Raw genomic sequence first — 17,621 nt, 5'->3', positions numbered from 1 at the left:
GTTTTATTGGTTTCCTTCCCTTCAGTCAAGGCCAAATAAAATTGTGCAAACAAACAATAACCACTTTCCTCATAAAAGTAAACTTGAGTTTCAGGAACCTTTTTTAAAAAAGGTACTAAAGAGTCTGTCCTAAAGGCATCTTGGGTGTTTAGTGAAATAAGCCATACTCGAAAATCAAGGGTCAAATATTTTCTATTATGTAGAAGCTAGAGAGAAAAAAGGAATTAAAAGGGGGATCTCAGAAAAAGAGGGGGAAAATCAGTAGAATAGAAGCGTAGGACCAAGGGTAAGGGCAAAGGGGGAAGAAAGAGAAAAAATTGGGGAATGAAGTTGACCAAATTATGCTGTGTGCATATATGAATATATCACAATTTATTCCAATTTTATATATAACTATGATGTGCCAATTAAATAAATAAATTGAGAAAAGACATTTTGGGAATGCAGCTGGGAGGGAAAGTTTACTTGGGCTAGTAGGATGGTGGATGTGGATAGAGAGTGATGAGAAGTCAGGGAGTGACTTGGTCCATTCAGACTGCTATAACAAAATAGCTTAGACTGGGTAATATGTAAACAATTCATTGTTCAGTCTGGAGGCTGATAAGTCTAAAGGCATAGCAGTTTAGGTGTCTGATGATAGCTTGTTCTCTGCTTTAGACGGGACCTTCTTGTTGCACATGGCAGAAGAGGTGAGCAAGCTCTTTTGAGCAAACTATTCAGCCCCTTTTTATAAGGGCATTAATCCCATTCCTGATGGTGGAGCTCCTGTGACCTAATCAGTTCCCAAAGATCCCGTCTCCTAATGCTATTGTATTGGGCATTAGTTTGCCACCTGTGAAAGTTGGTGGTGGGGACACAAACATTCAGAACATGGCAGGAAACATTCCTATATTGGGAAGAGATTAAACTAAAATGACTCTTAAAGGCCCTAGTGAGTCTTCTGAGACTGGATGGCATCTAATGAGGCTGACTACAGATAAAACTGTATAAGAAACCAAGAAAACTTGGGAAGGTGAAACAAGGAATCGTTGTTGGAAACGGGTTGCAATACCTTAATGACTTCCTTTATGCATACTCCCTTTGGGATCAATATTTCCAAGTAGACCAAATGCTGGTTGGTTAAATCATAAGTGGTTAAGACTTCTTTCTGCTCCTCCTTCAAGACACATGAGCAATACTTGCTTTCCAACTTCCCATTTTCATAACTATGATGCACTCCCCAGAACCACTAATTCTATCTTTCTAAAAGAACACATTTGATAAGTTTTAAAGTTTCTTAATATCACTTATATCTGTATAAACCTTGCTTCCCTAAAATTATAGCCAGGTAACCTTGATTGGATTTGGGAATTGTTCAAATGAGTGGGTGCCACCATGCCTGGTCATAATCATGTTAAATCCTGGCTGTCTTCGCCCAACCTCCCATCAGGCTCTGAAACATTTTTCCTACTGTTACAGCATATGTAGGTTGAGAAAGTAAAAAATTATTAAAATAGAACAACATACTTCAGAAGATAAGTTTCCTATAATTAAAATTTAATATTATGAATTAGACAAGAATAAATAATATATAAGCATAAATTGCTTTAATTAGCATTAGTTTTTTGAGTAGCTGTATCAAGTTCTATAAGTCCTCCAATTATTTCTAAAATGAGGGGGAGGGGAGAGAAAAATAGAATATGAATGAGTGGATAAGATGTAAGCAGATGCTCTCAGTCCTGAAGCACATCTAACATGGATGTGGGATATGAAGACATGCATGGGCTACTGCTGCTGGGCTGGGGATTGTTTAATGGCATGGGGTAGGAAGAAAATGTTGCCGTGTAGTCTCCCTGTCAATTAAAAGGAATTTTTTTTCTAATTATTTAATATGTTATACTTGAAAAAGTAGTATGCACACCTAGAAATAAAAAATCCCAAGTTGTATTGAAGAAAATATAACAAAATCATCTTCTTAGGGGACATATACATTCATAAATATACTTATAATTGCCAGTTGTCCTTCAAAGAGGTTGTATCAATAGACAGTTCCACCAAAAGGACATACATTAAGTGTTTCTATTTCCCTACATTTTTTGCAAACAGTTTTTTTTTTTTTTTTTTTTGGCTACTAATAGAAGAAAAATGAAATTCCTTGTTGCTTTATTTTTAATTGGTTGATTATATTATTTATTTTGTAAGATTGAGCATCCTTCCATTAATTATTTCATTTCCTTTGCTCTGTTTGTTGTTGGCCTTTATTTTATTGATTTATGATTCATGTCAGTAGCCTTTTGTTATAAGTGTGGCAATTATTTTCCCCCTTTTGAATTTATTTATAGTATTCTTTGTCTTGTTGAAAGCTTCACTATTTATATAAACTAATTCATCCATCTTTTCCTCTCTAGCTTTAAGACAAAAAAACTTTAAACTCTGTGCCATTATTGAAGCCTAAGGACAGAAAACAGCCAGAGCAGAACTTTGAAGTCCTCAAAAAGAACAGAAAATGTCCACTCACGGGGATAAGAGTGGCGTGATGTAGTCATTGCCAGCGTTAGGGAGTGCATAAACTAAATCTACCATTACAACCCAGGGAATATTCCAGAACAGAGTATTCCAACTGGAATAAGCACAGTACAGAGGTGGATCCAAACTGAACTACAATTATTCTATTATCTATTAAGGGTGATTTCTATTTCTACAGTAAAGGCAAAATGGAGACTGAAATCAACACCATTTATGTTCATTTAGCAAATTATTTTGTGTCTCTACTATTTTCCAGGCATTTTATTTCTTTTTTAATTTTTTTTTTAGTTGTAGATAGACACAATACCTTTATTTTATTTATTTATTTTTATGTGGTGCTGAGGATCAAACCCAGTGCCTCACGTGTGCTAGGCAAGCTCTGTACTACTGAGCCACAACCCCAGCCCTGTTCCAAGTATTTTCTAAGAGTTTATTGTGAGTGCTTGGACTCATCAGTGACCAGTGAAAAGAGATGATGATTTCTGCCTTGTGGAGTTTATGTGCTAGCAGGGACAGATAGATAATAGACATAATAAGTAGGTAAAATTTATGGTGGTATGTTAGAAGGTGATAAGGAGCACATTCAGCAGATAAGGAAGATTGAGAGAGTGCAGATGAGAAAGTGCCTCAGTTTGCAATTTTAAAAAGGGTGGTCAGGGGCTGGGGTTGTGGCTCAGTGACAGAGCGCTCACCTAGCATATGCGAGGCCCTGGGTTCAATCCTCAGCACCACATAAAAATAAATAAATAAATGTATTGTGTCCAATTACAACTAAAAAATAAATATTTTTTCAAAAATGGTGGTCAGTACAGGCCCCATTGAAAAGGTCAACAGAGACTTTAAGCAGAAGGAATTAGCTAGGTGATGTGGTGCCGGAATATCACTTGGGGGCTGAAGTGAAGATGGTGAGAGGTAGAAATAAGGACAAAGAAGTGGAGGACAAAGGACAAAGACGGAGCATGGTTAGGGATTTCGAGGAGAGGTCCTAAAAGGCTATGTAGGGACTTTAGCTTTTACTGAGTGAAATAAAAGCCTTTATGGGTTATTATATGAGAATAAGTGGGGTAAACCATCGGTAGTTCTATTCTGCATGTGTGCCTAAACATTCTCAAAAACTGATACCTTATGAAAACCTGATTATACCATTCCTTGTGTGATGGCTCACTTAGCTATCTACCAGGTGGGTCCTATCAAGATTCTGATTCATAATGAGCAAAACCAAGCATTATTTAATTTATATTGTAGAGAGCTTTGGGTATGTAAATAACTTCTCTATTTTGTCAAGTAATTTTATATCTGTTAAAAAGAAATATGGATACATACACTGTTAACAGGTGAGACTTGGGAAGCCTAAATAGATGAAGGGAACATGTAGGATTGAACAGATTTTTTTGTGTGTGTGTTCTATGTGCCAGGCCCTGGGAAGGGGACTAGGATTACAACTGTAGTCAAACTCAATATCTTCTCTCAGGGAAATAGGTCAGTAGTCTATGTGGGAGCTTGTAATCATATTATAAGAACAAAGCACATATTATGAGAAAAGACCAGTGCTCTGGAATCAGAAACCATGGGAGAAATTTCTAACCTGAAATCTGAACAAGTAGAATTTCCCTAAAGTCTATTTAGTAGGAGCAGCAAATGCAGCGATCCAAAGATGTAGAAGAGTAAATAAGAGCTTGAAATCCAGACCTCGGTCTGAATCCCACTCTGTTATTTATGGTTGTACCACTTTGGGAAAATTAGATTCTCTGTGATTGTTTCCTCATTTATAAAAATGGAGATGATAGTAATTTGGAACCAGGTACTGCAGCACATGCCTGTTGTCCCAGCTACTTGAGAGACTGAGAGAGGAAGATTACTTAAGCCTAGGGGTTCAAGGCCAGCCTAGGCAACATAGACAAACCCCCATCTCAAAACACAGAAAGTATTTCAGAGGGCTATTATGAGAATTAAATGAAATAAATATATAAATTGGATTAAATAAAGTATTTTAAAAGTTTTCAAAGTGCCTGATAGGCTAAGCACAAAGCCTTTGTTTTTGTTGCTATCCTTTTCTACAAACTGAAGATAACAATAATGCATCATGATGCTGCCATACATGTTAAATAAAATGAATATGTAATGGCCCTGGCTGCTGATGAAAGCTTCATTATTTAAATAAACTAACATATCCAGTAATTGCTCAAGTAATTTTTATATCTTTATATATTCTTTGTCTTTCATGAATGCCAGTCATTCTGAATTTCATGTTTCAACATCTTCATAATGGACCTACATTAGAACATGGTTCTAACTGTGATTGTTACTACACTGAGAGGCAATATAATGTAGTACTTAACAACCTGGCTTCCTGGGCTTAAACCCTGGCTCTTCTCTTACCTTTTATGTTTCTCAAAGTTATTTAGCCTCCCTATGCTTCAGTTTCCTCTTCAAAATGGCATAATAGTAACTACCTCATTTGTTTCTTTTTCTGAGGATGAAATAAGCTAATGTGTGTTAATTTTTAAGTAGTTTCTGACACATGGAAAGTACTACGTAAGTGTCAAATATCATTATTTTTACCAGTTGTTTTCACTGATTATGTATTCTATGAATTCTCACAATGACCCTGTGAAAAGATACTTTACAGATAAGGAACATGCAGTCCATAAAGTTTAGGAACTTGTCCAAGGCTTCACAACTAGCAAAGAACAAAGGATTCAATTCCAAGTATGCCCATTCTACCTTATCACAATATTTTCCTTTAAAGATTGTCACATTAACATGAACTATTAATTTCTAATCACTGTTCTTCATAATGTAATTGCTTAGCATATATAATTAATTTACACATTTCTTCATGTAGTTCTAACAACTGCCCCTCCTCTCACTTTGGTTTAAGCAAATATGTGAGTGAAACTCAGGCCAGGACTCTGAAGTCCCCTACAAAGGGATCCCCAACTCAACTTGGTCTCCCCAGTGATGCTGTATGTGGGAGTCATACCAGCTGGTTTGGATTCCCCTGTGATCTTTGGTGCATACCTCAAAGGTTTCTCATTGTGAAAATTTACCTTCAGAATGTAGACATCAGATATGTACAGCTACACAGATCTCTCTGGTGTGCCTCCTTCCTGTGGCATCCTATGTGAAGGTTTTAGAAGCAGTCATATGCTTTGCCCTGGTGAAATTATTTCATCACTGAATCCAAAGTTTCAAAAATCTTGAGTTTTAAGCCAATTAAAACTTCTGGTTCTGGGGCTGAGGTTGTGGCTCAGTGGTAGAGTGCTCACCTAGTATACACGAGGCACTGCGTTCAATCCTCAGCACCACATAATATAAAACAAAAATATTGTGTCCACCTAAAACTAAAAAATAATTAAAAAACAAAACTTCTGGTTCCTAGATAGTTTTCATTTCCCTTATTATCCCATGACCTTTTTCTCCTCTTTTCCATAACCCAAGCTCAATTCCTACATGCCAAACCATTGGAAAGACATCCCAATCCCTTACCCCAAAAAAGGAACAAAGCAGGATGCCCTAGCCTGTTTGTGCTGTTGTAATAAAATGCCATAGACTAGGTGGCTTATAAATAGCAGAAATGTATTGCTTACAGTTCTGGAGGACAGAAAGTCCAGGATTAAGATGCTGATGAACTTGGTATCTGGTAAGAGCCCCACTTCTGGTTTATAGATGCATCTTCTCATTGCATCTTCACATAATGGAAGGGAAGAGGGATCTTCCTTGAGCCTCTTTTATGAGAGTATTAATTTCATTCACAAGAACTCTAACCTAATAGCCTAATCACCTCCCAAAGCTCCACCTCCTAATACCATCAATGTGAAGGATAGGATTTCAACAAATGAATTTGGAGAGACACAAAATAGGTGGATACAAGGCATAGAGATAGGAAGGAACAATGTGGAAGATGAGATATAATAATAATATAGACTCTAAAATCAACTGGACAAATCAAAAAATTTTAAAGGCTAGTTTCATCTTCTTGAATTTCCAAGATTTCTATGTCCTTTCTCCAATAATGCACAAATATTTAACAAATATATTAACAAATATAATAATCTTTATCCATAGTAATTTTTAGGAAGATGCCTCTTTCTCAGGTTCCCCTTTGTGTCAGCAAAGTGCCATGTAACATCATCAGCAAAAACAAAACAAAATCTGGCTTAGAGAAAACACAGAGCAGATTTTCTCTGCTCTGCACTCCCCAATAAGTCATCTGTCACTGAAGCACACACCATGAAATATACACAAAGTAGACAGTTCATCAAGCTTTTAATCCTCTTCATTTTGCACTTAAGATGTTTAATTTTACTCATGTGTTAACACATGACAGGCATGAGATCAAATAAAAGTAAATCTTAACAAAACAGAGAAATTGAGATAAACAAGATTTCAACATACAGACATAAGAGAGGTAAAATATGGGAGCTCCTATAGGTTTACTCAATATGCAACCTCTGGACTTGCTACCTTCTTACTTTTTTCTATTTACGATAGGTAGGTATCTGAGACAAAAAGAATATCATAGGTGTCTCAGTGGCTAAAAGGCAAGATGAATCCTTGGGCAGATGTTGTTCAAATCTCTAAATAGAAGTCATATCCTTGAGGATATTTTCGCTCTGCAAAGAAAAAAAGAAGATATAAAGGAAACATTAAAGATAGGAGTTTTGTGTTAAAGGCAACTCTGTAGTCAGCTGTAAATGTATTTCTTAAAGTCACACAAGAAAGATAGTTGTAAACAATGAGTTCTTTGTTCTCCCTAAGAATGGTAGCCCTCTAAGGCTAAGAACCCTCTAAGGGTAGTTTCCTTAGGGGGAACTTACTCATCAATGTACAATTCTTCTTCACTTGTATAAGGAAATTCTGATTTATTCATTCTACAAATGTTGTTTGGAGAACAATTAAAGAATAGAAAAGGAAAGGAACTGACAAACTTAGAGAGAGGAAAGGAAAACAGAAGCAATATAGGTCCAGGATCTTAGCATGTGTCTATTAGGCCCAAGGGGCTGGGCCACTCAAAAGAGGAGCTGACTTCAGGTAAGCAAATCCTTTCAGTGTGGGAAGAAAATCATCTCCAGCAAGGAAAGACCACCGAGTCTGCTTGTTAGCTTGTGAGCCCAGTAGGGTGGAAGTTAGGAGAATATTTCTGATGTTCCTTAAGAAAAGAAATCAAGAGATTGGACATTTCCATGTCAAGGTTCTAAGTCATGTTGTATCTCTGGGTCCATAATGATAAGACTCAGGAGTTAAGAATTAACACCTATTCCAGAAGCCTACTGTATGTGAGGAGCCATAAAAGAGAAATAGGAAAACTTAATTCTTGGTAGTGAGAGAGTCACAGTTTTGTGACAAGATGAATAATGAATTCTAGCAGTGCAACAAATTTGAAGATGTGTTCAAGGTGCTATGAAGAGTGTGTTTTTCCAGGGTAGTCACATTGCTCTCCTCCAGGATGCCAGTCTTATGCGAGCTACATGAATAGAGCACCCCTGAATTGTAATACAATCTGAGCTGCTCTATTTGGCTGACCTGCTTCTTATTCTCCAGTTTCCATGTCATACCCACAAGAATCAAAAGGGAGTCCCAGAGACCTCTTACTACAGATAATTCCACTTCACCCTGACCTCTACACCTCTATCACCAAAAGTGAAGAGGAACCTTAGAACTCTGTGTGACTCTATTCATACTCTCATCTCTTTCCCCTACAACGTTGACAGCTTTGCCATCACGGTCTGTCTCCAAACATCCACGTCTTCTATTGCATCCTTTTCCTTATATACATTTAACCACAAACAGCCCTAAGCCCCCTTGTTTACTCTTTATCTCATGGACCCTGAGTCACATATGACTCTGAATTTTCCTTTTCTGACCCCAACCTGAAATATTCCTAACTTATGAAACCCTTCTACTGCACCAGCTGGAATCTGCCTCACAAATCACCAGTAAATCCCTTCTATTCTACCTTTAATTAACATTTCCCTTACCTTCTTGCTCTAACTGAAACCTGGATCTCTTGTAAGGATACTTCTTTCTCTGTAATCTTTTCAAATGTGCTGGTTTTCTTTCCAACATCCTTCATACACTGGGGATATGTGAAACTTTGTTTCTCATTATGGCTTCCAGCTCATTCTCCCTCCTTCCTCTGTACAAAACCTCTACCTTAAAACTGAATGTCATTAGAATCTACCATTCCATGTTGCAGTCTTCTGTTGTCCCTCTTCCCTCTCTCACCATTCCATGATTTTAGCTGCTGGCTCTGGCAGGATCTCTATCACTAGTTCTTAATTCTTGGTGTCATTATCTAATATATGATCCACCCCTTGATCTCCTTTGGTCCTTGATCTCTTTTCCAGGGACGTTTTTCTATATCATAGCCACCTTCCCCATGGTTAGAACTTAACGTTTTATCATTAGCAATAATCACAACCTCTCCCTTATCTCAACTGTAAGCATCTTGCTCTGTAACCACTGCCCTCCCCTTCTGTCTTTCTAACTCACTCTCTCTAGTACCCCCACTCTAACATTTTTTTTTACTGTAATGAACACCTAAAATCCAATGACCCTACACCATCCCCCACCCCCGTACTGGAGACTGAACTCAGTGTCTCACAAATGCTAAGCAAATGCTCCACCACTGAACTACACCCCCAGCCCTTCTACCATGTTTCATTGTCCTTCATCCACTTTGCATCCTTCATCTTCCCTAACCCAGCTTAGATTCCAGGGCTGATCATAATAATCACTATTTAACACTCATCTGTCTCCCTTTGTCATGCATTCTTGGCAAAATTCCAACATCTGCTTAACCCAACTTACTTCCCATTATGTGTCCACACTCAAGCAGCTAAGTGAGGCTGCAGAAAACCACACCAACCATGTGTGTGTTTAATTTCATGACCATGGACCTCAAAAGTGCCTTTAATACTACCTAAGAAGCCTGTTATAGTTTTTAATTACTCTCTTAGATGCATATGTCATTCTTTCTCCTCAACATTGCCATCCCTAGTCTCAGGCTTAGCTGATGACTTGCACCCTATTTCACTAAGAAAATTGAAGCAACATAAGAGAATTTTTACATCCTCACACTACCATACTACCCACCTATCTGCATCCGGTCCCACATACTGTCTTATCTCCTTTTAAATAATCTTATCTAACACAAACCCTCCCTTATAAATAATCTTATCTAACACAAACCCTCCTTTTAAATAATCTTATCTAACACAAACCCTTATCTAACTCCATCCCTCTACCTAACATAAGACATTACTCAGTCATTTCCCTCTTTTTTCTGCATCATCAGTTTACCCTTTCCATCTATTCATTATCAACATTCAGACATCTAAAAGAAAATTAAAAGTGAGACTCTAGAGCTTTTCCAGTAAGTACACATTTCTCCCCTGCTGTTCTGTGAAGCAAACTATCCTCCATGTTAGCACTCCAGTGATCTATTCTTGGCTTCAAATTTTATTCATACTTCTTCTCTCAATGATCTATTCTCAGTCCTCATCTTACTTACTACTCACCAGTAGCTTTCAACACCATTGAACACTCCTTCCTCCCTGAAACTCTTTCTTCAGTTTCCAAGTGATGACGCTCTCCTAGTTTCCTGTCTACTTTACTGTCTCCTTCTTTTTATTCTCCTTCGCTGGTTTCACTCCATCTCTCTGACCTATGAATGTTGAGAGGGCCAAGGGCTCAGTTCCTGGACCTCTTCTTCTCTATCTATATCTACTCCCTTGAAGAGTCCATCTGAGCCTCATAATATGAAATACCATCCATAGGTTGACAACTCCAAGGTTTATGTTTCAACTCTGGACCTCTCTCCTAAATTCTAATTTCATTTCAAACCACCTATTCAGCATTTCCCTTTTAATGTCTCAAATGGACATCTCCATATTTAAGATGTTCCAAAACAAACTCCAGGATTTCTTAATCACAATAAGTGGTGATTCTACTCTTTCATTTTCTCAGGGCAAAAGGCTTAGTCATCATTGAGTCCTCTTCCCTTCACACCCATCATTAATCTTTCAGTGAATCCAATTTGTTCTATCTTCAAAATTATATACATAGGGGCTGGAGTTGTGGCTCAGCAGTAGAGCTCTCGCCTAGCAGCTGCAAGGCCCTGGGTTCAATCCTCAGCACCACATAAAAAATTTAAAATAAAGGTATTGTGTCCAACTACAACTAAAAACAATATATATATATATATATATATATATATATAGAGAGAGAGAGAGAGAGAGAGAGAGAGAGAGAGCACACTGGGGTTGTAGCTCAGTAGTAGAGCACTTGCCTAGCACATGTGAGGTACTAGGTTTGATTATCAGCAGGACACAAAAATAAATAAATAAATAAATAAAGGTATTTATTTTATTTACATCTACAACATATATATATATATATATATATATATATATATGCATATATATGTATATGCATATATATTTGTATGTATGTATATACATAACCCAATCTCTTCTCACCATTTCTATTATTAACACCTTGGATTAAACCACCATCTTTTTATTACCAGGATTATTATAATAATCTCCTAGCTGGTTACCCTGTCCCCACCCTTGCCTTTCTTGAGTCCATTCTCAGGAGTAGCTAGAAAAAAAATCTCTCTAAAACTTAGATCATTTCACTCCTGATCCAATAGCCTTGCATCTCTTCCCATACTAATAACAAAAACCAAAACCCTTACAATGGCCTATAAGGCACCACACAATCTAGCCTCCTGGTTGTTTTGTTGTTGTTGTTATTGTTGTTTAACAATCCAACTCTGGAACAGTTTTATTTTGTTTATTTATTTATTTTTATATAGTGCTGAGGATTGAATCCAGTGCCTCACACATGTGAGGCAAGTGCTCAATCACTGAGCTACAACCCCAGCCCCTCCTGTTATCTTTTGATCTTAACTCATACACTCTCAGGAACTCTATTCCAATCATTGGTCTTCTTGCTTTTCTTCCAATCCACCAGCCCTAGCCTTCTATGGGCCTGGTTCCCTCATTTCCTTCAAGTCTTTGTTAAATTTAACATCTCAATGAGACTTTCTCTGGATAGCCTATTTTACAACTCTCCCCTCGCCCCTCTTTTTAATCTGATTTCTCTCCTTAGTTTTTCTCTATATGACTATTCTCCATCTGATACACTATATCAATGTTTTACTTTATATTGAAATATAATACAGATACATAAAAGTGCATGCCAGTGTCCAGACCGATTAATTTTCAAAAACTGAGTACAATCATATAGCCAGCACCCAGAACAAGAAACAGAATGTTACCAATACTCCAGGGTTACAATTAATTTTTCTTTTTTCCTTTTTTTATTTCATGTAAATGGACTCATACAGTGACATACTTTATATTTTAATCTGTTTATTTACTTTCTATTTCTCCTCACAACTAGTATATAAGTTTCACAAGGGCAGAGATTTGTTTTTTTCCATGCTGCATCTTTAATGCAGTTGAAGCCTAACAAATATCTGACCCATGAATGAATAAAATATTGAACAAATTGAAATAAGAGTAAGAATTAATAAGAGTTTAAAGTCTGAGCCAAATTTTGAAGGCAGGAGAAACTCATGAGGCAGTCCAAGAAAACAAAGGCTTTGTAAGAACATGGAGTCTGTACAAAGGCAATATGAAAAACGCATCCTAACCTAGAAACCATAGGCATCAGCAAGCTCAGAGCAATGAGCAATGGCAGCCTGCTGAGAAACAGTTGCTACGTGGCTAGAAAAACAAGCAGATGCCAGATCTCAAAGGCCTTATATAAATAAGTACATGAAAAGAGGTGAAGAAAAATAAAATACAGGGGCCTTTTAAGTATTTCTGGGACTTTTTTTTTCAAGGTGTTGAAATTTAAGGTGATAAAAAACAGGATTTCTTTGAAATCAATTCATTAATAACATATTCTGGTGTTCTCAGGAGATTCTGAGGCCCACTGTAATGTTCAAAGACCTCTAACAACTCCTAAGTATGTGGGAAAGCCTTAAAAGTCTCGGGAATACGTAAGCCCCTCTTTGAAGGAAAGGCAACTGAAGTGTGAAATTTAAATGTATGAGTCTTCCTGATTATTCTTGTTTTACTGGACTAGGGCACGAGCAGGGAACTCTGTATTCCTCACCTGCTGGACATGGTCAGAAGAGATGGCACCCCAACCCTACAGGAAGGGATAGGACAGAAATGCTCTGGGTGTCTTCACCTAGGGCTCATGTCCTACATCAGTGGTTCTCAAACATGATTATGTGTCACAATGAGGTCTTGTTAAAGGAAACTTCGAGGCATAATCTGGAGTTTCTTATTCAGTAGGTTTTGGGTGGAACCTGAGCTGGTCTGGGGACAATATGTCGAGAACCACTCTCCTGCACAATGGTAGCCTCCTAACCAGGCAAGAAGTTTCTCAGTTTTTTCTTTCTGTTCTTCCAGAGAGGTTTAAATGCTCCTGAGCTTCACCTCCCCCAGGGTTGTCAGATAAAATTTAGAACACCCAGATAAATGTGAATTTCTGGTAAGTAACAATTATTTAGCATACATATAATATAACTTGTTGCTTATCTAAAATTCAAATTGTGTACTTCTTAGCTATGTTCTTAATTAAATCATTTACCTTCTGTAGAAGGGATACAGTGATAATAATTACCTTGCAGGGTTGAGCAAAGGACTTAAAATGATGTGTAAAGTAACAGGCACATGGTCAGAGGCTGATAAATGGCTGCCATGAGTACTCAGCCTGTCACATAATAAAACTGATGCTCTTAGCAGAGGAACAGAAGCCTTATAAATGGTAACAGCCACATCTATCAGGGTAAAAGCTGTCAGTCCCTGAAAGGTGGTTTTTTTTTTTTTTTTTGAACCTAGAGAGACTTCTCTGCACTACCCTCTTTTGCTCGAGGCTACCAGCTTATGTTCCTGATTCTCCTTTAAATCCCCAAAGTGCCAGGAGTGTCTGATACATTTGTTATTTAGAAAGTATTAGTGAATTATGATTTTTTTTTTTTACAGTGAAATGCAGTCTACTTTCCCTCTTCTTAAATTTGCACTTACTTGGGTACTTGCGGATGACTCTAAAGGGCTGGTTGTTCACATCTGTCTCTGTTATTTGGCAGACATATTTCTCATTTAATTTGACTGGGTATCTCAGGACAGAGAACACCCTATAGAAGCCATTTATCTGCTCCTCCAGGACCTCCACAGTACTATGGTTGCTCAGGTCCCGCTCTGCTCTGTCCATCCAAGTCACATTGGGTGTGAGGTACCACCCCTTAGAGACGCAGGTGGCCACGTCCTCATCATCAATCTTGTCAAACCGCACCTGGGGCATTTCAGAATCTAGTTGGAAAAAAACAACAAGACAATTAGTTTCTTGTTATTTCATCCCCAAGAGGCTCGAAGTGACAGAAATCTTACCCTCAGTTTTTACATTAACCCCCTATGAAGGCAACTCATCTTAAGGTTTACTGTAACTAAAATTTTACCTCAAGCATAAGAAGAGAAGAACAAGACACATGTATGCTCTTGCCTTCCAGATCTCGCCTACCACTGCTGCCTTTAATTTTGGAATCTTCCCTTCTTATGTGAGTTTATTCCAGGCTCTCCACTGACCTCAGAAGATAACAAATCACCACCACCACTTTCCCATCTCTTCCTACTTTTATCCTGGAAGAATTCTGCCATGCAGAACTCTCAATCCCCATGAGGTCTCTGGTGAGCAAAAGACAGCTGTCCATGTAATCTGGCAAAGGGTACCGACACCTGGGGCACAATGGAGATCCATTGATTCAGTCCAATTTACATTAATAGCAAGAGAAGTAAAGCCCAGAGAAGCTAAGGGAGCTGCTCAAACTAGAGTTGACCAAGTTCCAGAACTTGGGCCTTCTGCCTCCCAATGCAGACCTATTCTCACTAAATCACATATCAGATCTCAGGGTCTTCTCATATAGGACTATTATATCCTATCAAATTTGGGGGTTTTAGTGTCACAAATTTGGAAAATTTGGGATTAGACCAGTGTTGTTGTTACTGTTGCTGTTTTGTTTGTACTGATGAATGAATGATGCACTTTTTGTTCAGAGCAATATTTTTAGCTTTGATAAATTGACATTCCAAGCCCCTAGATCCCGTGATAGGAATAAAATGAACCCTAAGTGGTTTGAGTAGAAGAGGGAAAGGGAGAATATCAGAAGAGAAAACTTACAGACGAACAGAGACAGAGCTTGAAATCAAATTCATCTGTTAAATTCCTTTACCTTCTACTATTAGCTTAATTGTACTTTCGCCTCTTCCATCTGGCGTGATGGCAGAGCACTTGTAGATAGCTTCATCCATGAAATCCACGTTTCTTAGTAGAAGTGATAGAGACCCCTCAGAAATTTCAGTCCGATCTACAGAGACTCTTCCCTCATACAAGGAGTTTTGATCTTCTAGTTGCTCTGTGTTATTGTGAAACTGGTAAACCAACTTGGAGTGAATTGCAAAGAAATCATAGTGTCTGAAAAAGCGGTAATATTCCTCATCATTCTCTACCTCGTATTCCTCTGTGATATCTTCTCTTTCCCAAGAAAACTCAAGATTTTCTGTGCCTTCCACAAAGGAGAAATGGCAGGAGAGGGTCACATCAGTGAATGGGTGGGCCCGCAACTCTTCTGGGGACACTGAGAATGTCAAAGAAGAAATGGGGTTAGTAAAGACTGATGACCACAGCATCAGGTAAGGCTCCAAAGCAGATCAAAGAAACCTCTTCTGCTATTTCAAGCAGAAAAGGATTTAGTACAGGGAACTAGATGGTTACAAAATAACTGGAAGGCTGGAGGAAAGAGACTAAAAGGGGCATGGATGTTGAGACCTGCAATGTGTTTGTTCTGTCCTCCCTGGCGTCATTCTAGGCTCAGAATGACACAGCACAGTTGGTCTGCCAGAGTTGCAGCTGCCTCTGCCTCATCAGGAAGCTGGTGAGTGAGAAAGATGTCTCTGCAGGTGGTGGCTTCAGAGCCAAATTGCACCTACCAGACTCACATTGGCAAAAGAAAGGATGCCTCATGCGCTATAACCTTTCTCCCCACTTCGATCAGTTGTGAGTTTAATCCTTGCGCAAATGCAGCTGATTGGCAGAGCCTGTGTCACTCCCAAAACTCTGCCATAAAGCAATCTTGGAAATGTTGCTTTTTTCCCCCTCTAGCTTCAGTAATCCAAAAAGTCACTGGAAAGGCAGAAACAGAGATTCAGTAAATAAATCTGTGGGGATTGCTGCCATACACTATGTACACTCATAGAATCACAACATGAATTAGAATCCTGGTATGTTATAGCTGGAAAAAAGTTTAGAGGCTACCTACTTCAATGTTCTCAAACTGTTTTCCCCAGAACTCACCTTGGAATTTGCCACCAATGGCCAGATAAAAACTAAATCAGTGGTATTTCCAATCCCTTACTTCTTCAACCAGAACAATACCTATTTAATTTAGTTATAAATTTGGGCTCTCAAATCAGAATTCTTTCAAATATCTCTGCTACTAAAAGACAAAATTGATTCCAGGAAGCAAAGTCGGTCAAGGTCACATATTAAGATATCAGTAGCAGGGCTCTGGTTGTAGCTCAGTGATAGAGCACTCGCCTAGCACTTGTGGGGCACTGGGCCGATCCTCAGCACCACGTAAATAAATAAATAAATACATAAAACAAGGGCTGGGGCTGTGGTTCAGTGGTGGAGCACTTGCCTTACATATGTGGGGTACTGGAGCACTGAGTTCAAGCACCATACAAAAATAAATAACTAAAATAAAGATATCGTGTCCATCCAAAACTAAAAGTATTTAAATAAATAAATAAAACAAAGATATTGTGTCCATCTATGACTAACAAAAATTAGTTGTCCATCTATAACTAAACGAAAAAAAATATCAGAAGCACTGAAGAAAAAAATAAGGTCTCTCAGGGTTTAAAAATGTTCTTTAGGGGGCTGGGGCTGTAGCTCAGTGACAGAGCACTTGCCTAGCACTTGTGAGGCACAGGTTCGATCCTTGCACCATAAGAATAAGTAAATAAAATAAAAGCATTGTGTGCATCTAAAAAAAAAATTAAATGACCTTTAGGGCACATGCCTGTAATCCCAGCAGCTTGGGAGGCAGGAGGATAGCAAGTTCAAGCCCAGCACTCAGCAACTTAGTGAGACCCTATGCAACTTAACAAAAGAGTCTGTCTCAAAATAAAAATAAAAAGGGGCTGGAGATGTGGCTTAGTGGTTAAGCACCTTTGGGTTCAATTCCTGGTGAAAAAGAGAGAGAGAGAGAGAGAGAGAGAAAGAAAGAGAGAGAGAAAGACCTTTAGAGTTATGGCTACCAGGCTTTTTTTAAAGAGTGCTGAAGATCAAACCCAGATCCTCACAAATGTTAGTCAAGTGTTTACACTGAGCTATATCTCCAGCCCATTACCAAACTTTTAAGCCTATATGACTAATTAAATTACCAACTTGAGTAAGAGAATAATGAGGCTTAATTAAGCATTATGAAAGTAGGCACTCTAGTAAGAAAGGTATTTTTTTTTTCCTTCTAGAGATACTGTGCAGGTGACAAACAGTAGAAAGGAGAAAGAATCAGTCAATGTGAGCCTAAGGATGTTGTTTAATACAATAAGGTGAAAGAAATAGAATTAAAAATAAGTGAAGTACTAAGAGCAAATACAAATGATCAAAGTTAGTAGGCAAGGAAGCATCCAAAACATCAGCCTATCAAAGAGTAGGGGGGCAGACAGACAGCAAAGGATATTCCAGCTGAATAACAGTCTACAAGTTCCTTAGCAGTAGCCACATGGCTGTTGCTGGGATTACCCACATAATTAATGAAATATCATTCTGGGTGTGTCTGTGAATGTTTGGGGATCACAATAACATTGTATGGATAGACTGAGTAAAGCGGTTGCCCTTCCTCTGTGGGTGGCCCTCATCCAATCCAATTCCGGAAGAGAACCAAAAAAAAAAAAAAAAAAACCTGACCTTCCTATAAGAGGGAAGCCTTCCCACCTGAATGCCTGTTAGATCCTTTGCTGCCTTCAGGCTTGAAGTGAAACTTAAGCTCTTCTTGGGTCTCCAGACATTGGACTCAGACTAGAATT

The 17,621-nt window shown here is 38.2% G+C and overlaps 1 protein-coding gene across 6 annotated transcripts in view; it reads right to left on the bottom strand.

Annotated features, from left to right (window-relative positions):
- Positions 1-6,757: 6,757 nt before the first annotated feature.
- Positions 6,758-17,621, bottom strand: part of LOC124101748 (butyrophilin-like protein 10) — a 24,248-nt gene continuing 13,384 nt past the window's right edge. For 4 of the 6 annotated variants that reach the window (XM_046457861.2, XM_046457863.2, XM_046457862.2 and 1 more), the window contains exons 4-6: positions 14,762-15,166; positions 13,560-13,844; positions 6,758-7,121 (exon numbers count right to left, since the gene is read on the bottom strand). In XM_046457861.2, coding sequence (XP_046313817.1) covers positions 7,078-7,121; positions 13,560-13,844; positions 14,762-15,166 — 734 coding nt within the window. In that variant the 3' untranslated portion in view covers positions 6,758-7,077. Of the gene's footprint in view, positions 7,122-13,559; positions 13,845-14,761; positions 15,351-17,621 lie in introns of those variants that run through there. The other 2 variants (XM_046457866.2, XM_058583475.1) reach the window with 2 other exon arrangements.

Source organism: Marmota monax, unplaced genomic scaffold (genome assembly GCF_021218885.2).
Source record: "Marmota monax isolate L192 unplaced genomic scaffold, Marmota_monax_Labrador192_F-V1.1 WCK01_AAM20220418_F8-fsc00052, whole genome shotgun sequence".
NCBI lineage: Eukaryota > Metazoa > Chordata > Mammalia > Rodentia > Sciuridae > Marmota > Marmota monax.
Note: the sequence above shows the minus strand (reverse complement) of the source record. Positions and strands in the feature narration are given on the sequence as shown.